The sequence below is a fragment of the Bombina bombina genome, chromosome 6 (genome assembly GCF_027579735.1).
Source record: "Bombina bombina isolate aBomBom1 chromosome 6, aBomBom1.pri, whole genome shotgun sequence".
Taxonomy (NCBI): Eukaryota; Metazoa; Chordata; class Amphibia; order Anura; family Bombinatoridae; genus Bombina; species Bombina bombina.
Genome location: NC_069504.1, coordinates 152,019,407 through 152,045,021, shown reverse-complemented (window position 1 = coordinate 152,045,021; position 25,615 = coordinate 152,019,407). Strand labels below are relative to the sequence as shown.

Sequence of the window (25,615 nt, the reverse complement as noted above, 5' to 3'; positions counted from 1 at the left end):
CTTGAAGGCCCATGTGGAAGCCACAGCCCTAGTAGAGTGAGCTGTAATTCTTTCAGGAGGCTGCCGTCCGGCAGTCTCGTAAGCCAATCGGATGATGCTTTTAAGCCAAAAGGAAAGAGAGGTAGAAGTCTCTTTTTGACCTCTCCTTTTACCAGAATAGACGACAAACAGAGAAGATGTTTGTCTGAACTCTTTTGTAGCTTCTAAATAGAATTTTAGAGCACGGACTACGTCTAAATTGTGTAACAAACGTTCCTTCTTTGAAACTGGATTCGGACACAAAGAAGGTACAACTATCTCCTGGTTAATATTCTTGTTGGAAACAACCTTTGGAAGAAAACCAGGCTTAGTACGCAAAACAACCTTATCTGAATGGAACACCAGATAGGGCGGAGAACACTGCAGAGCAGATAACTCAGAAACTCTTGTAGCAGAAGAAATAGCAACCAAAAACAAAACTTTCCAAGATAACAACTTAATATCTATGGAATGTAAAGGTTCAAACGGAACCCCTTGGAGAACTGAAAGAACTAGATTTAAACTCCAGGGAGGAGTCAAAGGTCTGTAAACAGGCTTGATCCTAACCAGAGCCTGAACAAATGCTTGAACATCTGGCACAGCTGCCAGTCGTTTGTGTAACAAGACAGATAAAGCAGAAATCTGTCCCTTTAGCGAACTCGCTGATAATCCCTTATCCAAACCCTCTTGTAGGAAGGAAAGGATCCTAGGAATTTTAATCTTACTCCATGAGAATCCCTTGGATTCACACCAACAGATATATCTTTTCCATATTTTATGGTAAATCTTTCTAGTTACAGGTTTTCTGGCTTGTACCAGAGTATCTATCACAGAATCCGAAAACCCACGCTTAGATAAAATCAAGCGTTCAATTTCCAAGCCGTCAGCTGGAGAGAGACTAGATTTGGATGTTCGAATGGACCCTGAACAAGAAGATCCTGTCTCAAAGGTAGCTTCCATGGTGGAACCGATGACATATTCACCAGGTCTGCATACCAAGTCCTGCGTGGCCACGCAGGAGCTATCAAGATCACAGAGGCCCTCTCCTGCTTGATCCTGGCTACCAGCCTGGGAATGAGAGGAAACGGTGGAAACACATAGGCTAGGTTGAAGGTCCAAGGCGCTACTAGTGCATCCACTAGAGTCGCCTTGGGATCCCTGGATCTGGACCCGTAGCAAGGAACCTTGAAGTTCTGACGAGACGCCATCAGATCCATGTCTGGAATGCCCCATAATTGAGTTAATTGGGCAAAGATCTCCGGGTGAAGTTCCCACTCCCCCGGACGACTCAGATAATCCGCCTCCCAGTTTTCCACTCCTGGGATGTGGATCGCAGATAGGTGGCAGGAGTGATCCTCCGCCCATTCTATTATTTTGGTCACTTCTCTCATCGCCAGGGAACTCCTTGTTCCCCCCTGATGATTGATATAAGCAACAATCGTCATGTTGTCTGATTGGAATCTTATAAATCTGGCCTTTGCTAGTTGAGGCCAAGCCCTGAGAGCATTGAATATCGCTCTCAGTTTCAGAATGTTTATCGGGAGAAGAGACTCTTCCCGAGACCATAGTCCCTGAGTTTTCAGGGATTCCCAGACCGCGCTCCAGCCTGCTAGACTGGCATCGGTCGTGACGATGACCCACTCTGGTCTGTGGAAGCTCATTCCCTGGGACAGGTGGTCCAAGGTTAGCCACCAACGGAGTGAGTCTCTGGTCTTCTGATCTACTTGAATCATTGGAGACAAGTCTGTATAGTCCCCATTCCACTGTTTCAGCATGCACAGTTGTAATGGTCTTAGATGAATTCGCGCAAAAGGAACTATGTCCATTGCTGCAACCATCAACCCGACCACTTCCATGCACTGAGCTACGGAAGGACGTAAATAGAATGAAGAACTTGACAAGCGTTTAGAAGTTTTGACTTTCTGACTTCTGTCAGGAAAATCCTCATTTTTAAAGAATCTATTATTGTTCCCAAGAAAGGAACACTTGTCGACGGAGACAGGGAACTTTTTTCAATGTTCACCTTCCATCCGTGAGATCTGAGAAAGGCTAGAACGATGTCTGTGTGAGCCTTTGCCCTTGAGAGAGACGACGCTTGTATCAGAATGTCGTCCAAGTAAGGAACTACTGCAATGCCCCTTGGTCTTAGGACCGCTAGAAGGGACCCGAGTACCTTTGTGAAAATCCTTGGAGCAGTGGCTAACCCGAATGGGAGGGCCACAAACTGGTAATGTTTGTCCAGAAAGGCGAACCTTAGGAACTGATGATGATCCTTGTGGATAGGAATATGTAGATACGCATCCTTTAGATCCACGGTAGTCATAAATTGACCTTCCTGGATTGTAGGTAGAATCGTTCGAATGGTTTCCATTTTGAACGATGGAACCCTGAGAAATTTGTTTAGGATCTTTAAATCCAGAATTGGTCTGAAAGTTCCCTCTTTTTTTGGGAACTACAAACAGATTTGAGTAAAATCCCATTCCCTGTTCCGCCGTTGGAACTGGGTGTATCACTCCCATTTTTAACAGGTCTTCTACACAATGTAAGAATGCCTGTCTCTTTATTTGGTTTGAGGATAAGTGAGACATGTGGAACCTTCCCCTTGGGGGTAGTTCCTTGAATTCCAGAAGATAACCCTGAGAGACTATTTCTAGTGCCCAGGGATCCTGAACATCTCTTGCCCAAGCCTGAGCAAAGAGAGAGAGTCTGTCCCCTACTAGATCCGGTCCCGGATCGGGGGCTACTCCTTCATGCTGTTTTGTTAGCAGCAGCAGGCTTCTTGGCCTGCTTACCCTTGTTCCAGCCTTGCATCGGTTTCCAGGCTGGTTTGGTTTGTGAAGCATTACCCTCTTGTTTAGAGGATGCGGAATTAGAGGCCGGTCCGTTCCTGAAATTGCGAAAGGAACGAAAATTAGACTTATTCTTGGCTTTGAAAGGCCATCTTGTGGGAGGGCGTGGCCCTTTCCCCCAGTGATGTCTGAGATAATCTCTTTCAATTCTGGCCCAAAGAGAGTTTTACCCTTGAAGGGGATATTGAGCAATTTTGTCTTGGAAGATACATCCGCTGACCAAGACTTTAGCCAAAGCGCTCTGCGCGCCACAATTGCAAACCCTGAATTTTTCGCCGCTAATCTAGCTAATTGCAAAGCGGCATCTAAAATAAAAGAATTAGCCAACTTGAGTGCATGAACTCTGTCCATAACCTCCTCATACGGAGTCTCTCTACTGAGCGACTTTTCTAGTTCCTCGAACCAGAACCACGCTGCTGTAGTGACAGGAACAATGCACGAAATGGGTTGCAGGAGGTAACCTTGCTGTACAAAAATCCTTTTAAGCAAACCCTCCAATTTTTTATCCATAGGATCTTTGAAAGCACAATTATCCTCGATAGGGATAGTAGTACGCTTGTTTAGAGTAGAAACTGCCCCCTCGACCTTAGGGACTGTCTGCCATAAGTCCTTTCTGGGGTCGACCATAGGAAATAACTTCTTAAATATAGGAGGGGGGACAAAAGGTATGCCGGGCTTCTCCCACTCCTTATTCACTATGTCCGCCACCCGCTTGGGTATAGGAAAAGCGTCGGGGTGCACCGGAACCTCTAGGAACTTGTCCATCTTGCATAATTTTTCTGGAATGACCAGGTTGTCACAATCATCCAGAGTAGATAACACGGAGGTTAAGCAGTGCACGGAGATGCTCTAATTTAAATGTCACAACATCAGGTTCAGCCTGTTGAGAAATTTTTCCTGAATCTGAAATTTCCCCATCTGACAAAACCTCCGTCATGGCCCCTTCAGATTGGTGTGAGGGTATGACAGAGCAATTATCATCAGCGCCCTCCTGCTCTTCAGAGTTTAAAACAGAGCAATCGCGCTTTCTCTGATATGCAGGCATTTTGGATAAAATATTTGCTATGGAGTTATCCATTACTGCCGTCAATTGTTGCATAGTAATAAGCATTGGCGCGCTAGAAATACTAGGGGCCTCCTGCGTGGGCAAAACTGGCATAGACACAGAAGGAGATGATGTAGAACTATGTCTACTCCCTTCATCTGATGAATCATCTTGGGCAACTTTACTATCTGTGGCAGTACTGTCCTTACTTTGTTTGGACGCTATGGCACAATTATCACACAATTTTGAAGGGGGAGACACATTGACTTTCATACATATAGAACATAGCTTATCTGAAGGTACAGACATGTTAAACAGGCTTAAACTTGTCAATAAAGCACAAAAACCGTTTTAAAACAAAAACGTTACTGTCTCTTTAAATTTTAAACAGTGCACACTTTATTACTGAATATGTGAAAAAGTATGAAGGAATTTTCACCACAGTGTCTTAAAGCATTAAAAGTATTGCACACCAAATTTCAGAGCTTTAACCCTTAAAATAAAGAAACCGGAGCCGGTTACAGTTTTAACCCCTCTACTGTCCCAGCTACAGCCTTTGCTGCGACTTTACCAAACCCAGGGGGGAATACGATACCAAATGAAGCCTTCTAGGAACCTTTCCAACTACTATCAGATCCACACACATGCATCTGCATGTCTTGCTCTCAAAAGTAACTGCGCAGTAATGGCGCGAAAATGAGGCTCAGCCTACAACTGGGAAGGCCCTTCCTGACTGGAAAGGTGTCTAACTCAGTGCCTGACGTTAAAAAACGTTCCCCAAGCTTATAAGTGTGAATTTCAAACATAAACATGTATAAAATGCTCAAATAAAGCAATCGATTTTGCCCATAAAAGTGTCTACCAGTTTTATAGCCCATATTAAGCCCTTTATTCTGTTTGAGACTAAGAAAATGGCTTACCGGTCCCCATGAGGGGAAAATGACAGCCTTCCAGCATTACACAGTCTTGTTAGAAATATGGCTAGTCATACCTTAAGCAGAAAAGTCTGCTAACTGTTTCCCCCAACTGAAGTTACTTCATCTCAACAGTCCTATGTGGAAACAGCAAACGATTTTAGTTACTGCTGCTAAAATCATCTTCCTCTCACAAACAGAACTCTTCATCTTTTTCTGTTTCAGAGTAAATAGTACATACCAGCACTATTTTAAAATAACAAACTCTTGATAGTAGAATAAAAAACTACAACTAAACACCACAAACTCTTAACCATCTCCGTGGAGATGTTGCCTGTGCAACGGCAAAGAGAATGACTGGGGTGGGCGGAGCCTAGGAGGGACTATATGGACAGCTTTTGCTGGGACTCTTTGCCATTTCCTGTTGGGGAAGAGATATTTTCCACAAGTAAGGATGACGCCGTGGACCGGACACACCAATGTTGGAGAAATAAACAACTATGCTCAGTTATGCTCCATTTGTTGTAAAAGCTGCTAACACTGCTATTTTCACATGTTGTGGTTACCCAAAATATCTTTGGCTGAGGAAAACCATGGAGGGTCAGTTACTTCAATAAGGCTATTCTCTCCACCTAGGTTTAGAATACGCTTTGTCCTGCAGGGTCTCAAAGGCAGTTTTGTATTTTTTTTCCAAAAACATAATTTATGTAAGAACTTACCTGATAAATTCATTTCTTTCATATTAGCAAGAGTCCATGAGCTAGTGACGTATGGGATATACATTCCTACCAGGAGGGGCAAAGTTTCCCAAACCTTAAAATGCCTATAAATACACCCCTCACCACACCCACAATTCAGTTTAACGAATAGCCAAGAATTGGGGTGATAAGAAAAAAGTGCGAAAGCATATAAAATAAGGAATTGGAATAATTGTGCTTTATACAAAAAAATCATAACCACCACAAAAAAGGGCGGGCCTCATGGACTCTTGCTAATATGAAAGAAATGAATTTATCAGGTAAGTTCTTACATAAATTATGTTTTCTTTCATGTAATTAGCAAGAGTCCATGAGCTAGTGACGTATGGGATAATGACTACCCAAGATGTGGATCTTTCCACACAAGAGTCACTAGAGAGGGAGGGATAAAATAAAGACAGCCAATTCCTGCTGAAAATAATCCACACCCAAAATAAAGTTTAATGAAAAACATAAGCAGAAGATTCAAACTGAAACCACTGCCAGAAGTACTTTTCTACCAAAAACTGCTTCAGAAGAAGAAAACACATCAAAATGGTAGAATTTAGAAAAAGTATGCAAAGAGGACCAGGTTGCTGCTTTGCAAATCTGATCAATCGAAGCTTCATTCCTAAACGCCCAGGAAGTAGAAACTGAACTAGTAGAATGAACTGTAATCCTTAGAGGCGGAGTTTTACCCGACTCGACATAAGCATGATGAAATAAAGATTTCAACCAAGATGCCAAAGAAATGGCAGAAGCTTTCTGGCCTTTTCTAGAACCGGAAAAGATGACAAATAATACAAAACTCTAACAGCATCCAAAGAATGCAATGATTTCTCCTAGAATTCATAGGATTAGGACATAATGAAGGAACCACAATTTCTCTACTAAGGTTGTTAGAATTCACAACCTTAGGTAAAAAATTCAAAAGAAGTTCGCAGCACCGCCTCATCCTGATGAAAAATCAGAAAGGGAGACTCACAAGAAAGAGCAGATAATTCAGAGACTCTTCTGGCAGAAGAGATGGCCAAAAGAAACAAAACTTTCCAAGAAAGTAATATAACGACCAAAGAATGCATGGGTTCAAAAGGAGGAGCTTGAAAAGCCCCCAGAACCAAATTCAAACTCCAAGGATGAGAAATTGACTTAATGACAGGTTTTATACGAACCAAAGCTTGTACAAAACAATGAAATATCAGGAAGATTAGCAATCCTTCTGTGAAAAAAGAACAGAAAGAGCAGAGATTTGTCCTTTCAAGGAACTTGCGGACAAACCTTTATCTAAACCATCCTGAAGAAACTGAAAAATTCTCGGTATTCAAAAAGAATGCCAAGAAAAAATGATGAGAAAGACACTAAGAAATATAAGTCTTCCAGACTCTATAATATATCTCACTAGATACAGATTTACGAGCCTGTCACATAGTATTAAACACAGAGTCAGAGAAACCTTCTTTGACCAAGAATCAAGCGTTCAAACTCTATAACTTAAAATTTAAGGATTTGAGATCCTGATGGAAAAAAAGGACCTTGCGACAGAAAGTCTGGTCTTAACGGAAGAGTCCACAGCTGGCAAGAGGCCATCCGGACAAGATCCGCATACCAAAACCTGTGAGGCCATGCTGGAGCTACCAGCAGGACAAACGAGCATTCCTTAGAATCTTGGAGAATACTCTTGGAAGAAGAACTAGAGGCGGAAAGATATAGGCAGGATGATACTTCCAAGGAAGTGATAATGCATCCACTGCCCCCGCCCGAGGATCCCAGGATCTGGACAGATACCAGGGAAGTTTCTTGTTTAGATGAGAAGCCATCAGATCTATTTCTGGGAGTTCCCACATTTGAAACAATCTGAAGAAATACCTCTGGGTGAAGAGACCATTCGCCCGGATGCAACGTTTGGCGACTGAGATAATCCGCTTCCCAATTGTCTATACCTGGGATATGAACCGCAGAGATTAGACAGGAGCTGGATTCCGCCCAAACCAAAATTCGAAATACTTCTTTCATAGCCAGAGGACTGTGAGTCCCTCCTTGATGATTGATGTATGCCACAGCTGTGACATTATCTATCTGAAAACAAATGAACAACTCTCTCTTCAGAAGAGGCCAAGACTGAAGAGCTCTGTTCCAAAATATTGATCGGTAATCTCACCTCCTGAGATTCCCAAACCCCTTGTGCCGTCAGAGACCCCCACACAGCTCCCCAACCTGTAAGACTTGCATCTGTTGAGATTATAGTCCAGGTCGGAAGAACAAAGAAGCCCCCTGAACTAAACGATGGTGAACTGTCCACCATGTCAGAGAGTGTCGTATAATCGGTTTAAAGATATTAATTGAGATATCTTTGTGTAATCCCTGCACCACTGGTTCAGCATACAGAGCTGAAGAGGTCGCATGTGAAAATGAGCAAAGGAGATCGCATCCGATGCGGCAGTCCTAAGACCTAAAATTTCCCATGCATAAGGCTACCAAAGGGAATGATTGTGACTGAAGGTTTTGACAAGCTGATATCAATGTTAAACTTCTCTTATCTGACAAGGACAGAGTCGTAGACACTGAATCTATCTGGAAACCTAAAAAGGTTACCCTTGTCTGAGGAAACAATGAACTGATTGGTAAATTGATCCTCCAACCATGATCTTGAAGAAACAACACAAGTCGATTCGTATGAGATTCTGCGAAAATGTGAAGACTGAGCAAGTACCAAGATATCGTCCAAAAAAAAGGAAATACCAAAACCCTGTTCTCTGATTACAGACAGAAGGGCACCGAGAACCTTTGAAAAAAATTCTTGGAGCTGACGCTAGGCCAAACGGTAGAGCCACAAAACTGGTAATGCTTGTCTAAAAAGAGAATCTCAGAAACTAAAAGTGATCTGGATGAATCGGAATATGCAGATATGCATCCTGTAAATCTATTGTAGACATATAATGCCCTTGCTAAACAAAAGGCAGGATAGTCCTACAGTTACCATCTTGAATGTTGGTATCCTTACATAACGATTCAATATAGATAGATCCGGAACTGGTCTGAAGGAATTGACCTTCTTTGGTACAATGAAGAGATAGAATAAAACCCCAGCCCCTGTTCCAGAACTGGAACTGGCATAATTACTCCAGCCAACTCTAGATCTGAAACACATTTCAGAAATGCTGAGCCTTTGCTGTGTTTACTGGGACACAGGAAAGAAAAAAATCTCTTTGCAGGAGGCCTTAACTTGAAGCCAATTCTGTACCTTAAAAGAAAACGTAAACTGCCCCATACCAGCTGAGCTGGAATGAGGGCCGCACCTTCATGGGTATTTAGGAGCTGGCTACAGGTTTCTATAAGGCTTGGATATATTCCAAACTGGAAATGGTTTCCAAACTGATACCGCTCCTGAGGATGAAGGATCAGGCTTTTGTTCCTTGTTGTGAGGAAAGGAACGAAAATGATTATTAGACCTAAATTTACCTTAGATTTTTTTATCTTTTGGTAAAAAAGTTCCCTTCCCTCCAGTAACAGTTGAGATAATAGAATCCAACTGAAAATCGAATAATTTATTACCCTGGAAAGAAAGTTGACTTAGAAGACATATCAGCATTCCAAGTTTTAAGCCATAAAGCTTTTCTAGCTAAAATAGCTAGAGACATATACCTGACATCAACTCTAATGATATCAAAAGATGGTATCACAAATAAAATTATTAGCATGTTATAGAATAATAATAATAATGCTATAAAATTATGATCTGTTACTTGTTGCGCTAAAGCTTCTAACCAAAAAGTTGAAGCTGCAGCAACATCCGCTAAAAATATAGCAGGTCTAAGAAGATTACCTGAACATAAGTAAGCTTTTCTTAGAAAGGATTCAATCTTCCTATCTAAAGGATCCTTAAATGAAGTACTATCTGCCATAGGAATAGTAGTACGTTTAGCAGGAGTAGAGACAGCCCCATTAACCTTAGAGATTTTGTCCCAAAACTCTAATCTGTCAGATGGCACAGGATATAATTGCTTAAACGTTTAGAAGGAGTAAATGAATTACCCAAATTATTCCATTCCCTGGAAATTACTTCAGAAATAGCATCAGGGAGAGAAAACACTTCTGGAATAACTACAGGAGATTTAAAAACCTTATTTAAACGTTTACATTTAGTATCAAGAGGACCAGAATCCTCTATTTCTAATGCAATTAATACTTCTTTAAGTAAAGAACGAATAAATTCCATCTTGAACAAATACAAAGATTTATCAGCATCAACCTCTGAGACAGAAACCTCTGAACCAGAAGAACCATTATCAGTATCAGAATGATGATGTTCATTTAAAAATTCATCTGAAAAAAGAGAAGTTTTAAAAGACTTTTATGTATACTAGAAGGAGAAATAACAGACATAGCCTTCTTAATGGATTTAAAAAATAAAATCTCTTATGTTATCAGGAACACTCTGAAAATTAGATGTTGACGGAACAGCAACAGGTAATGTAACAGTACTAAAGGAAATTTTATCTGCATTAATAAGTTTGACATGACATGCAATACAAACAACAGCTGGAGAAACAGATACCAAAAGTTTATAGCAGATACACTTAGCTTGGTAGCTCCAGCACTGGGCAGTGATTTTCCTGAAGTATCTTCTGACTCAGTTGCAACGTGGAACATCTTGCAATATGTAAAAGAAAAAAACAACATATAAAGCAAAATTGATCAAATTCCTTAAAGTGAATGTAAATTTTGATGCTAAAGTGCCCGGTTTTTAAAACTTCGATTAAAAACAGGGGCACTTTAATTCATAAAAATTTTCATTTCACTCCTGTTGTGAAAATAAACTTACCTTTTAATCTTCACAGCAGCTCCAGCTTCCTCCACCTGTTTCAAAGCCTCTTCCTGGGTCTAAAATGAGGCATCGGCTTCCTCCAATCACAGCAGTGAATCAGACACTGAATCCCCCGGGGGGGAAGCTGTGATTGGAGGATGACCTATCAATCATTTCTGACATCAGAAATGGCTTGTGAGACCGGAGGAAGCAGCAGCTGCTGTGAAGTTTAAAAGGTAAGTTTTTTGTCACAACAGGAGTGATATGTAAATTTTTATGAATTAAAGTGCCCCTGTTTTTAATCAAAGTTTTAAAAACCGGGCACTTAAACATCAAAATTTACATTCACTTTAAATGACAGTTTCAGGAATGGGAAAAAAATGCCAGTGAACAAGCTTCTAGCAACCAGAAGCAATAAATAATGAGACTTAAATAATGTGGAGACAAAAATGACGCCCATATTTTTTAGCGCCAAAAAAGACGCCCACATTATTTGGCGCCTAAATGCTTTTGGCGCCAAAAATGACGCCACATCCGGAACGCCGACATTTTTGACGCAAAAAAACGTCAAAAAATGACGCAACTTCCGGCGACACGTATGACGCCGGAAACAGAAAAAAAATTTTGCGCCAAAAAAGTCAGCGCCAAGAATGACGCAATAAAATGAAGCATTTTCTGCCCCCGCGAGCCTAACAGCCCACAGGGAAAAAGTCAAATTTTTTAAGGTAAGAAAAAATGATTGAAACAAATGCATTTATCCCAAGTATGAAACTGACTGTCTGAAAATAAGGAATGTTGAACATCCTGAGTCAAGGCAAATAAATGTTTGAATACATATATTTAGAACTTTATAAAAAAGTGCCTAACCATAGATTAGAGTGTCACAGAAAATAAGCTTACTTACTTACCCCAGGACACTCATCTACATGTTGTAGAAAGCCAAACCAGTACTGAAACGAAAATCAGCAGAGGTAATGGTATATATATATAAGAGTATATCGTCGATCTGAAAAGGGAGGTAAGAGATGAATCTCTACGACCGATAACAGAGAACCTATGAAATAGACCCCGTAGAAGGAGATCATTGCATTCAAATAGGCAATACTCTCCTCACATCCCTATGACATTCACTGCACGCTGAGAGGAAAACCGGGCTCCAACCTGCTGCGGAGCGCATATCAACGTAGAATCTAGCACAAACTTACTTCACCACCTCCATAGGAGGCAAAGTTTGTAAAACTGAATTGTGGGTGTGGTGAGGGGTGTATTTATAGGCATTTTAAGGTTTGGGAAACTTTGCCCCTCCTGGTAGGAATGTATATCCCATACGTCACTAGCTCATGGACTCTTGCTAATTACATGAAAGAAAAAGGACTCTCAACACTATAATGTTCTAGTAAGAAAGGGAATGTGCCAAGTTTTCAACCATTATGCCCAAGGAGAGACCATTGAAATGTCCTTTACCAGGAACTGTAGATACTATTGCTTCTGGCAGTTTAACATTTCATCAACAGAGGGGGTTATAAAAAAGTAAATACTTCAGTAAACAAAAGGATCCCAAATTCCTCAGAGTATTTTCTTCTTTTTTAAGAGTAAATATTTTTACACAAATTTTATAGTACTGGCTATTGCAGTAGTTTCCTTTTAGATCAACGTGTTGCATTAGGGGGACCAGCAGTTTGTTTTTATGATATATGGATGTCTCTTCTCATTTAACAACAACAAACACGTTTATGATAATGTCAGCATATTCAGTTCATCACTGTGGGTTAGGCATAATACTACATGATAACAAGCCGAACTGAATTATTTTTTAGTAAAAACTGCAATGAACTATGAAGGCTTATACACAGTTGTCTAACCAAGTGTAAAGAGTGCAAGGCTAAATGTATTTAGAGAATAAAATATTTAAACATACTGTACCTTGTGTATGGTTCACAGCTAGTTTTTAATAAAGACAACAAGACTGGATAATTTTCATTACTACTGTTTTCAAGTGCTTCTTTGTACAAATATGAAAGTAGTTTAACACCCTAAAAGAAAAAGACTAATTAATAAACAAATACAAAAAGTATAAACATTTTAAATGGTAATTTAAACCAGTGTATATAGGATGCTGACTCATTTGCTTGATCTGCTATAAGATAAAGGAATAGACTATAAGTGCACTTTCCTGTATTGAGTTGAGTGTGAGACAAAATAAGTATTAGCTCTTCATGATTCTATGAAACTAATGACAACACTAAGTGAAAAGAAGACATTCTAGTTACATTTCTTGCATAATTAAGGCAATTAATTAATTGACATTCCATAGAAAAGTAAGATTATTTCTTTTTACAAAATGCAGTATCTGAAAATGTGTGAGCATATTTGTTTTTAAGCATCATTAGAGAATATTACTATTGTTGCTTTCTCTGTGTTTTATTTCTGTGGACATTCAACTGCACCTCCAGCTACTGAAATTGCAAAAGCTCTGCAAATAATTGTCATTGACACAGGCCAGTCATACTCACAGTTGGAAATGAAGTGTTACATCCTCTGTTTGCTCCAGTGTTAATAGTCCCAATGCAGCAGAGTTCAGCTAAGTATCTTAATTTGTAGATTAAAAAAAAAGTGAAATATTTACAACCCATGCCAATTGATTACTTTAGTCAATAATCTAAACTTCACTGACACTGTACAAACATAATCAATAGTCACTGTAAAAAGAATAATATTAATAAAATGAACTGTCCAGTACAAGAAGCTCTGATTTTGGACACACAAAAAGAAAGAAAGATACAATAGCCTTGTGGTATAATAAGTCCAGAATATGCCTTCTACATAAAATGATAGAAGACTAAGCACATTATTCAAAAATAAAGAGCCGTTTCTATGCCCCTATTCCAACTTACTTCTTTAGTCCCTTGGTGCTAATCACATTTCTGACAGATACAGTACACAGATTCCAATAATACACTATATACTATAATATAATAAGAATAATTTATTAATAGTATTCATGATTATTATTGTGTAGTAAACTACATACATAGAAGAGATGAACACAGCTCATGTGTGTATAAACTGACAGGCTCCAGTTCCTTTGGCAGAAATAAAGTATGATGATGGAGTGGGCTACTTGTTTTTATTACCAGCGTAGTATATCATTTAAGTGTATATAAAACCCTTAGTTTATAATGAGGCAGCCTATATATATTTAAAAGCATATTTTAAGACACCAAGACTTAATAATTTGTATGCTGGGAATATTGAAAACAACCTATCTGAATAATAAACCTTTAGTTTATAATGAGGCAGCCTATATATATTTAAAAGCATATTTTAAGACACCAAGACTTAATAATTTGTATGCTGGGAATATTGAAAACAACCTATCTGAATAATAAACCTTTAGTTTATAATGAGGCAGCCTATATATATTTAAAAGCATATTTTAAGATAACAAGACTTAAAAATTTGTATGCTGGGAATATTGAAAACAACCTGTCTGAATAATAAATTATGTTTAAATAAATATGCTAATTTATCTCCATATAAAGTAAAATTAAAGTGTATTATCCCTACCTGTATGATTATATACAGGTGTAGAAAAATACCACTATCGGTTACGGTCAGGAGAGGAATTTTGTACTTGTCTAGTGCAATTTCTTGATCCTCTGGGGCTGGAGGAAACTTACAGCCCTGATGTAATTTTATAAACAAAATTAAATAAATTTATCAGGCAAGCATAAATTTTCTTTTTCATGGTGATGGTAAAAGTTCACGAGACATCACATGTGGGATCCTATACCCAAGCAGCGAAGTTCATGAGACCACCATGAAATATAGCAGGACAACAGTTAAAGTGAAAGTCAATCCTAGCGTTGTACAAACGCTAGGATTGACTACTGAAACAAATAAAAGGGGACTTTCATTCATGAAGTATAAGATACTTCATGTAGAAAACTCCTTTATTTGTTTTAATTGATCACCGTTTTTACCTGGTTCAGCAGCACACGGCTAAAAAAAATTTTGCTAAGAGGTGGCGTTTTCACCTCTAAGCCAATAGCCGTGCGGTAAATCCGGCTCCCATTGGCGCCAAGCCGGATTTACCACACGGCTATTGGCTAAGAGGTGAAAACGTCACCTCTTAGCAAAAAAATTTTTTAGCCGTGGGCTGCTGTAGCAGCTAAAAACAGCGATCGATTGAATCAAATAAAGGAGCTTTCTACATGAAGTATCTGATACTTCATGGATGAAAGTCCCTTTTATTTGCTTCAATAGTCAATTCTAGCGTTTGTAAAACGCTAGGATTGACTTTCACTTTAAGGAAGGTATGTTACTGCTCAAGCACTAAAGCCCTCAGAACTTCCCTGTCAAAAGTATCCTCTGGTGAGGCATACATGTCTTAAACATATGTAAAGAAGGCCAAGTAGCCACCTTACAAATCAGGTCTATGGAAGCTTCATTAATGAAGGCCCAAAGAAGTGGCAACTGCAATTGTAGAATGATCAGTAATGCACTCAGGGGGACATTCATGCAAATAGTTATTCTTACAAATTATGGCCTTTAGCTAGGAGGGTAAAGGTAACAGCTGTAGCTTTATAACCCTTGTGAGGTCCAGAAATGAATATAGAAGAAAAAAACTAAAATCCTTTGTGGCTTCATTGGATTTTGAATGCTCTCACAACATATAGGTTTTGAAGAAGTCGCTCCCTAGAATTCTTAGGAGCTGGAAAGAAAGAGAACCACAATTTCCTGATTGACAGTATCCATAAATACCTTAGGAAGAAAATCATAGCTGGTTCGAAGAACAGCCTTATACTGATGAAAAAAACAGGACAGGGAGATTTTAAGATAAAGCTGAATGTTCAGAAATTCTCCTAGATGAAGAAATGGCCAAGAGAAAAACAACCTTCCAAGATAAAAGTGGATGGTCTAATCCCTGCATGAGTTCAAACAGAGGGGCTTGAAGAACTTTTAAAACCACATTAAGATTCCAAAGAGGAGAAACCAGTCAAATAACCGGTCTGATTTTGATCAAGGCCTGAATAAAGATGTGGTTATCAGAAATCTTGGCAATTTTCTTCTGATACAAGATGAATAAAAGAGGCCCTCTGAACAAGGGACTAATGAGTCTGCCATCATGTTAAAGGGATATGAAACCCAAATGTTTTCTTAATTCAGACAGAGCATATGATTTTAAAACAACTTTCTAATATACTACTATTACCAATTTTCTTCATTATCTTGGTATCTTTTGTTGAAAAGCGGAACATATGCTTAGGAGCCGCGCCATTTCTGGAGCACTATATGGCTATATGGCAGCAGAATGTTTTGCAAGAATGTTATCCATTTGTAAGAGCACTAGATGGCAGCACTATTTCCCCTGCCATGTAGTGCTCCAGATGCCTACCTAGATATCGCTTCAACACAAACTATCATGGTAATGAAGCAAGTTTGACAAAATAATTAAATTGGAAACTTTTTTTTAAAATGATATGCTCTGTCTGAATCACAAAAGAAAATGTTTGGGTTTCATATCCCTTAAAAGACTGCCTGATTTTGAAGTACAACAGGATCTTTTAAGACAGATCCTTAAAGTCTCTGTTCCACTGCTGTAACATCCTCAACTGGAAAGGCGGCAGATTAAATCTGGCAAATAGGATCGCATCTAAAGTAGCAACAACGAGACCAAAAAAACTTCCATGCATTGAGCAAGGGAAGGAAGAGGATTAAGTTGGAGCTGAGAACATGCCTGGTGCAGTCCGAATCTTTGTTGGTCAGTAAGGTATAATCAGAGCCACAGAGTTGATTATGGACCTTAGAAAGGGGTCTGATGATTTAAAGAGCTCTTTTGGAGGTTGATTTTGCAACCATGGCTGAAAAGTTGATGGTAGAGATAAAGTGACCTTCCTGAACGTAAAGGGTCATGATACCCAAATGTTGAAATACTTGAAAGTGATGCAGCATAGCTGTAAAAAGCTGACTAGACAATATCACCTGAACATCTTTATGTAAAAAAGAAAGATATTTTACCTCAAAATGTCCTAAGTATTCACACCCCATTGTAAAGGACTTAAAGCAGCAAATCAGTATGCCTGTCCTGGGACCTGCAAGGGAGTTTGTCTCATGCACACTCATGTTATTTCCCTATTCCGTTTAAGGAAGTTTACTATAAAACCTCATGACATCACAGTTCATGACCTCAGCATTGCTGATACTGATAGGCTGCTGTTAATTTCTTCCTTTTTTTTACCTGCAGCAGGACAGCAGCTGAAGTATAACTGTTTACACAGCACTTACTCACTGAGGAAATTGTGAAGTAAAATATCTTTCTTTTTTACATAGAGATGTTCAGGTAATATTTTCTAGTCAGCTTTTTACAGTTATGCTGCATCACTTTTTAAGTGATTTAGCATATACGTATTATGTCCCTTTAAGGAAGTATAGTACAAATCATCTCCATATTGAAAGTTGGTACTTAAGCTACCTTCCTTTTTGGTACTATGAAAAAAACATAATTTATGTAAGAACTTACCTGATAAATTCATTTATTTCATATTAGCAAGAGTCCATGAGCTAGTGACGTATGGGATATACATTCCTACCAGGAGGGGCAAAGTTTCCCAAACCTCAAAATGCCTACAAATACACCCCTCACCACACCCACAAATCAGTTTAACAAATAGCCAAGAAGTGGGGTGATAAGAAAAAAGTGCGAAAGCATATAAAATAAGGAATTGGAATAATTGTGCTTTATACAAAAAAATCATAACCACCACAAAAAAGGGCGGGCCTCATGGACTCTTGCTAATATGAAAGAAATGAATTTATCAGGTAAGTTCTTACATAAATTATGTTTTCTTTCATGTAATTAGCAAGAGTCCATGAGCTAGTGACGTATGGGATAATGACTACCCAAGATGTGGATCTTTCCACGCAAGAGTCACTAGAGAGGGAGGGATAAAAATAAAGACAGCCAATTCCTGCTGAAAATAATCCACACCCAAAATAAAGTTTAATGAAAAACATAAACAGAAGATTCAAACTGAAACCGCTGCCTGAAGTACTTTTCTACCAAAAACTGCTTCAGAAGAAGAAAATACATCAAAATGGTAGAATTTAGTAAAAGTATGCAAAGAGGACCAAGTTGCTGCTTTGCAAATCGGATCAACCCAAGCTTCATTCCTAAACGACCAGGAAGTAGAAACTGACCTAGTAGAATGAGCTGTAATCCTTTGAGGCGGAGTTTTACCCGACTCGACATAGGCATGATGAATTAAAGATTTCAACCAAGATGCCAAAGAAATGGCAGACGCTTTCTGGCCTTTTCTAGAACCGGAAAAGATAACAAATAGACTAGAAGTCTTTCGGAAAGACTTAGTAGCTTCAACATAATATTTCAAAGCTCTAACAACATCCAAAGAATGCAACGATTTCTCCTTAGAATTCTTAGGATTAGGACATAATGAGGGAACCACAATTTCTCTACTAATGTTGTTGGAATTCACAACCTTAGGTAAAAATTCAAAAGAAGTTCGCAACACCGCCTTATCCTGATGCATTGAGCAAGGGAAGGAAGAGGATTAAGTTGGAGCTGAGAACATGCCTGGTGCAGTCCGAATCTTTGTTGGTCAGTAAGGTATAATCAGAGCCACAGAGTTGATTATGGACCTTAGAAAGGGGTCTGATGATTTAAAGAGCTCTTTTGGAGGTTGATTTTGCAACCATGGCTGAAAAGTTGATGGTAGAGATAAAGTGACCTTCCTGAACGTAAAGGGTCATGATACCCAAATGTTGAAATACTTGAAAGTGATGCAGCATAGCTGTAAAAAGCTGACTAGACAATATCACCTGAACATCTTTATGTAAAAAAGAAAGATATTTTACCTCAAAATGTCCTAAGTATTCACACCCCATTGTAAAGGACTTAAAGCAGCAAATCAGTATGCCTGTCCTGGGACCTGCAAGGGAGTTTGTCTCATGCACACTCATGTTATTTCCCTATTCCGTTTAAGGAAGTTTACTATAAAACCTCATGACATCACAGTTCATGACCTCAGCATTGCTGATACTGATAGGCTGCTGTTAATTTCTTCCTTTTTTTTACCTGCAGCAGGACAGCAGCTGAAGTATAACTGTTTACACAGCACTTACTCACTGAGGAAATTGTGAAGTAAAATATCTTTCTTTTTTACATAGAGATGTTCAGGTAATATTTTCTAGTCAGCTTTTTACAGTTATGCTGCATCACTTTTTAAGTGATTTAGCATATACGTATTATGTCCCTTTAAGGAAGTATAGTACAAATCATCTCCATATTGAAAGTTGGTACTTAAGCTACCTTCCTTTTTGGTACTATGAAAAAAACATAATTTATGTAAGAACTTACCTGATAAATTCATTTATTTCATATTAGCAAGAGTCCATGAGCTAGTGACGTATGGGATATACATTCCTACCAGGAGGGGCAAAGTTTCCCAAACCTCAAAATGCCTACAAATACACCCCTCACCACACCCACAAATCAGTTTAACAAATAGCCAAGAAGTGGGTGATAAGAAAAAAGTGCGAAAGCATATAAAATAAGGAATTGGAATAATTGTGCTTTATACAAAAAAATCATAACCACCACAAAAAAGGGCGGGCCTCATGGACTCTTGCTAATATGAAAGAAATGAATTTATCAGGTAAGTTCTTACATAAATTATGTTTTCTTTCATGTAATTAGCAAGAGTCCATGAGCTAGTGACGTATGGGATAATGACTACCCAAGATGTGGATCTTTCCACGCAAGAGTCACTAGAGAGGGAGGGATAAAAATAAAGACAGCCAATTCCTGCTGAAAATAATCCACACCCAAAATAAAGTTTAATGAAAAACATAAACAGAAGATTCAAACTGAAACCGCTGCCTGAAGTACTTTTCTACCAAAAACTGCTTCAGAAGAAGAAAATACATCAAAATGGTAGAATTTAGTAAAAGTATGCAAAGAGGACCAAGTTGCTGCTTTGCAAATCGGATCAACCCAAGCTTCATTCCTAAACGCCCAGGAAGTAGAAACTGACCTAGTAGAATGAGCTGTAATCCTTTGAGGCGGAGTTTTACCCGACTCGACATAGGCATGATGAATTAAAGATTTCAACCAAGATGCCAAAGAAATGGCAGACGCTTTCTGGCCTTTTCTAGAACCGGAAAAGATAACAAATAGACTAGAAGTCTTTCGGAAAGACTTAGTAGCTTCAACATAATATTTCAAAGCTCTAACAACATCCAAAGAATGCAACGATTTCTCCTTAGAATTCTTAGGATTAGGACATAATGAGGGAACCACAATTTCTCTACTAATGTTGTTGGAATTCACAACCTTAGGTAAAAATTCAAAAGAAGTTCGCAACACCGCCTTATCCTGATGAAAAATCAGAAAAGGAGACTCACAAGAAAGAGCAGATAATTCAGAGACTCTTCTGGCAGAAGAGATCGCCAAAAGGAACAAAACTTTCCAAGAAAGTAATTTAATGTCCAATGAATGCATGGGTTCAAAAGGAGGAGCTTGAAGAGCCCCCAGAACCAAATTCAAACTCCAAGGAGGAGAAATTGACTTAATGACAGGTTTTATACGAACCAAAGCTTGTACAAAACAATGAATATCAGGAAGATTAGCAATCTTTCTGTGAAAAAGAACAGAAAGAGCAGAGATTTGTCCTTTCAAAGAACTTGCGGATAAACCCTTATCTAAACCATCCTGAAGAAACTGTAAAATTCTCGGAATTCTAAAAGAATGCCAAGAAAAATGATGAGAAAATCACCAAGAAATATAAGTCTTCCAGACTCTATAATATATCTCTCTAGATACAGATTTACGAGCCTGTAACATAGTATTAGTCACAGAGTCAGAGAAACCTCTTTGACCAAGAATCAAGCGTTCAATCTCCATACCTTTAAATTTAAGGATTTGAGATCCTGATGGAAAAAAGGACCTTGCGACAGAAGGTCTGGTCTTAGCGGAAGAGTCCACGGACGGCAAGAGGCCATCCGGACAAGATCCGCATACCAAAACCTGTGAGGCCATGCCGGAGATACCAGCAGAACAAACGAGCATTCCTTCAGAATCTTGGAGATTACTCTTGGAAGAAGAACTAGAGGCGGAAAGATATAGGCAGGATGATACTTCCAAGGAAGTGATAATGCATCCACTGCTTCCGCCTGAGGATCCCGGGATTTGGACAGATACCTGGGAAGTTTCTTGTTTAGATGAGACGCCATCAGATCTATTTCTGGAAGCTCCCACATTTGAACAATCTGAAGAAATACCTCTGGGTGAAGAGACCATTCGCCCGGATGCAACGTTTGGCGACTGAGATAATCCGCTCCCAATTGTCTATACCTGGGATATGAACCGCAGAGATTAGACAGGAGCTGGATTCCGCCCAAACCAGAATTCGAGATACTTCTTTCATAGCCAGAGGACTGTGAGTCCCTCCTTGATGATTGATGTATGCCACAGTTGTGACATAGTCTGTCTGAAAACAAATGAACGATTCTCTCTTCAGAAGAGGCCAAGACTGAAGAGCTCTGAAAATTGCACGGAGTTCCAAAATATTGATCGGTAATCTCACCTCCTGAGATTCCCAAACTCCTTGTGCCGTCAGAGAACCCCACACAGCTCCCCAACCTGTAAGACTTGCATCTGTTGAAATTACAGTCCAGGTCGGAAGAACAAAAGAAGCCCCCTGAATTAAACGATGGTGATCTTTCCACCACGTTAGAGAGTGTCGTACAATCGGTTTTAAAGATATTAATTGAGATATCTTTGTGTAATCCCTGCACCATTGGTTCAGCATACAGAGCTGAAGAGGTCGCATGTGAAAACGAGCAAAGGGGATCGCGTCCGATGCAGCAGTCATAAGACCTAGAATTTCCATGCATAAGGCTACCGAAGGGAATGATTGTGACTGAAGGTTTCGACAAGCTGAAATCAATTTTCGACGTCTCTTGTCTGTCAAAGACAGAGTCATGGACACTGAATCTATCTGGAAACCCAGAAAGGTTACCCTTGTCTGAGGAATCAATGAACTTTTTAGTGAATTGATCCTCCAACCATGATCTTGAAGAAAACAACACAAGTCGATTCGTATGAGATTCTGCTAAATGTAAAGACTGAGCAAGTACCAAGATATCGTCCAAATAAGGAAATACCACAATACCCTGTTCTCTGATTACAGACAGAAGGGCACCGAGAACCTTTGTAAAAATTCTTGGAGCTGTAGCTAGGCCAAATGGCAGAGCCACAAACTGGTAATGCTTGTCCAGAAAAGAGAATCTCAGGAACTGATAATGATCTGGATGAATCGGAATATGCAGATATGCATCCTGTAAATCTATTGTGGACATATAATGCCCTTGCTGAACAAAAGGCAAGATAGTCCTTACAGTTACCATTTTGAACGTTGGTATCCTTACATAACGATTCAATATTTTTAGATCCAGAACTGGTCTGAAGGAATTCTCATTCTTTGGTACAATGAAGAGATTCGAATAAAACCCCAGCCCCTGTTCCAGAACTGGAACTGGCATAATTACTCCAGCTAACTCTAGATCTGAAACACATTTCAGAAATGCTTGAGCTTTCACTGGATTTACTGGGACATGGGAAAGAAAAAAATCTCTTTGCAGGAGGTCTTATCTTGAAACCAATTCTGTACCCTTCTGAAACAATGTTCTGAATCCAAAGATTGTGAACAGAATTGATCCAAATTTCTTTGAAAAAACGTAACCTGCCCCCTACCAGCTGAGCTGGAATGAGGGCCGCACCTTCATGTGGACTTAGAGGCTGGCTTTGCTTTTCTAGAAAGCTTGGATTTATTCCAGACTGGAGATGGTTTCCAAACTGAAACTGCTCCTGAGGATGAAGGATCAGGTTTTTGTTCTTTGTTGAAACGAAAGGAACAAAAACGATTATTAGCCCTGTTTTTACCTTTAGATTTTTTATCCTGTGGTAAAAAAGTTCCTTTCCCACCAGTAACAGTTGAGATAATAGAATCCAACTGAGAACCAAATAATTTGTTACCCTGGAAAGAAATGGAAAGTAGAGTCGATTTAGAAGACATATCAGCATTCCAAGTTTTAAGCCATAAAGCTCTTCTAGCTAAAATAGCTAGAGACATAAACCTGACAACAACTCTGATAATATCAAAAATGGCATCACAGATAAAATTATTAGCATGTTGAAGAAGAATAATAATATTATGAGAATCATGATCTGTTACTTGTTGCGCTAAAGTTTCCAACCAAAAAGTTGAAGCTGCAGCAACATCAGCCAATGATATAGCAGGTCTAAGAAGATTACCTGAACACAGATAAGCTTTTCTTAGAAAGGATTCAATTTTCCTATCTAAAGGATCTTTAAACGAAGTACCATCTGACGTAGGAATAGTAGTACGTTTAGCAAGGGTAGAAATAGCCCCATCAACTTTAGGGATTTTGTCCCAAAATTCTAATCTGTCAGACGGCACAGGATATAATTGCTTAAAACGTTTAGAAGGAGTAAATGAATTACCCAAATTATTCCATTCTCTGGAAATTACTTCAGAAATAGCACCAGGAACAGGAAAAACTTCTGGAATAACCACAGGAGATTTAAAGACCTTATCTAAACGTTTAGATTTAGTATCAAGAGGACCAGAATCCTCAATTTCTAAAGCAATTAGTACTTCTTTAAGTAAAGAACGAATAAATTCCATTTTAAATAAATATGAAGATTTATCAGCATCAACCTCTGAGACAGAATCCTCTGAACCAGAAGAGTCATTAGAATCAGAATGATGATGTTCATTTAAAAATTCATCTGTATAAAGAGAAGTTTTAAAAGATTTTTTATGTTTACTAGAAGGAGGAATAACAGACATAGCCTTCTTGATGGATTCAGAAACAAAATCTCTTATGTTATCAGGAACATTCTGAACATTAGATGTTGATGGAACTGCAACAGGTAATGGTACATTACTAAAGGAAATATTATCTGCATTAACAAGTTTGTCATGACAATTAATACAAACAACAGCTGGAGGAATAGCTACCAAAAGTTTACAGCAGATACACTTAGCTTTGGTAGTTCCAGCACCAGACAACGATTTTCCTGAAGTATCTTCTGACTCAGATGCAACGTGAGACATCTTGCAATATGTAAGAGAAAAAACAACATGTAAAGCAAAATTGATCAAATTCCTTAAATGACAGTTTCAGGAATGGGAAAAAATGCCAAGGAACAAGCTTCTAGCAACCAGAAGCAAAGAAAAATGAGACTTAAATAATGTGGAGACAAAAGCGACGCCCATATTTTTTTAGCGCCAAATAAGACGCCCACATTATTTGGCGCCTAAATGCTTTTTGGCGCCAAAATGACGCCACGTCCGGAACGCCGACATTTTTGGCGCAAAAGAACGTCAAAAAATGATGTAACTTCCGGCGACACGTATGACGCCGGAAACAGAAAGATTTTTTGCGCCAAAAAAATCCGCGCCAAAAATGACGCAATAAAATGAAGCATTTTCAGCCCCCGCGAGCCTAACAGCCCACAGGGAAAAAAGAAAAATAATTGATTCAAGTGCATTATCCCAAATATGAAACTGACTGTCTGAAAATAAGGAATGTTGAACATCCTGAGTCAAGGCAAATAAATATTTGAATACATATATTTAGAACTTTATTAAAAAAGTGCCCAACCATAGCTTAGAGTGTCACAGAAAATAAGACTTACTTACCCCAGGACACTCATCTACATGTTTGTAGAAAGCCAAACCAGTACTGAAACGAAAATCAGCAGAGGTAATGGTATATATAAGAGTATATCGTCGATCTGAAAAGGGAGGTAAGAGATGAATCTCTACGACCGATAACAGAGAACCTATGAAATAGACCCCGTAGAAGGAGATCACTGCATTCAAATAGGCAATACTCTCCTCACATCCCTCTGACATTCACTGCACGCTGAGAGGAAAACCGGGCTCCAACCTGCTGCGGAGCGCATATCAACGTAGAATCTAGCACAAACTTACTTCACCACCTCCATAGGAGGCAAAGTTTGTAAAACTGATTTGTGGGTGTGGTGAGGGGTGTATTTGTAGGCATTTTGAGGTTTGGGAAACTTTGCCCCTCCTGGTAGGAATGTATATCCCATACGTCACTAGCTCATGGACTCTTGCTAATTACATGAAAGAAAGTTAGAATAGAACCCCATGTTAGTTTCTGAATCAGGATAAGGAGCAATTACTCCTATTATTTCTCGGTCTTTTACACAAGCCAGAAAGGATTTGGCCTTCTTGAGATTCTTAAACACCATGTCAGCAGACGACTTGGACCATAATGCTTGCCTAGCCAAAACAGCTACGGCAACATCTGAAACCCAAATGTTTTCATTGATGCGTATCATTTTAGAGTGGCATCACATATAAAGCGGTTAGAAGTCATAATTAATTTCAAGGATCCTGGATATCTTACAAACGAGCTTATTAAAAAACAGGCCACTGTAGCTACAGCTACATAAGCTATACCAATAGCTGATCTATGAAAGTTTTCAAGCTTTCTGTCCATGGGAAGTTATATCAAATCAAAAATAAGTTTGTCCAGCCATGGAGCTTATATAAAAAGGACTTTTGTTCAAAAAAATGTTTAAATATTTTATCCAAACTGCCGGACACATCTTAATAATACAACCTTACAAATAATGAGATGTATAATTGAATTGTGTTTGATTTTTTGTAAAAACAGCAAACAACGTGTTTTCTTGCTAAAAGAGCATTACCTAAAGCTACAGAGCAAGTATTACAGAACTTAGGTTTTATTATCACGTTTGAAACAAAAGTCCTCTGCTGAACATGGGCAATAAACGGATTGCAGCTAGATTAGCTGTCTCCTAGCAACACTTTACTGGAAGGCAAAGCAGCCGTTTTTCCTTTAGAGACCCCCAGTTCTGGGGCTGTGACAGGAAGTAATGGAGACTGCACAAATTAAGTTGAAAATAAATAAAAAGGTAAAATCCTTTTAAAATGTTGAATAATAAATATTGCAATGGTTTATATTAAAAAGGGACAGTCAAGGCAAAATTAAACTTTCATGATTCAGATAGGGTCAAAAAAATGAAACAACTTTCAAATTTACTTTTATTATCAAATTTGCTTTGTTCTCTTGGTATTATTTGTTGAAAGCTAAACCTAGGTAGGCTCAAACTGATTTCTAAGAAGTTTAAGGCCGTCTCTCATCTC

At 38.9% G+C, this 25,615-nt stretch overlaps 1 protein-coding gene across 1 annotated transcript in view; it reads right to left on the bottom strand.

Annotated features, from left to right (window-relative positions):
* The window catches only part of TUBGCP6 (tubulin gamma complex associated protein 6), a 379,035-nt gene that overhangs the window by 255,223 nt on the left and 98,197 nt on the right, over positions 1-25,615 (bottom strand). Inside the window, exons 7-8 of the mRNA XM_053716637.1 lie at positions 12,881-12,956; positions 12,291-12,400 (exon numbers count right to left, since the gene is read on the bottom strand). Coding sequence (XP_053572612.1) covers positions 12,291-12,400; positions 12,881-12,956 — 186 coding nt within the window. The remainder of the gene's footprint in view (positions 1-12,290; positions 12,401-12,880; positions 12,957-25,615) is intronic.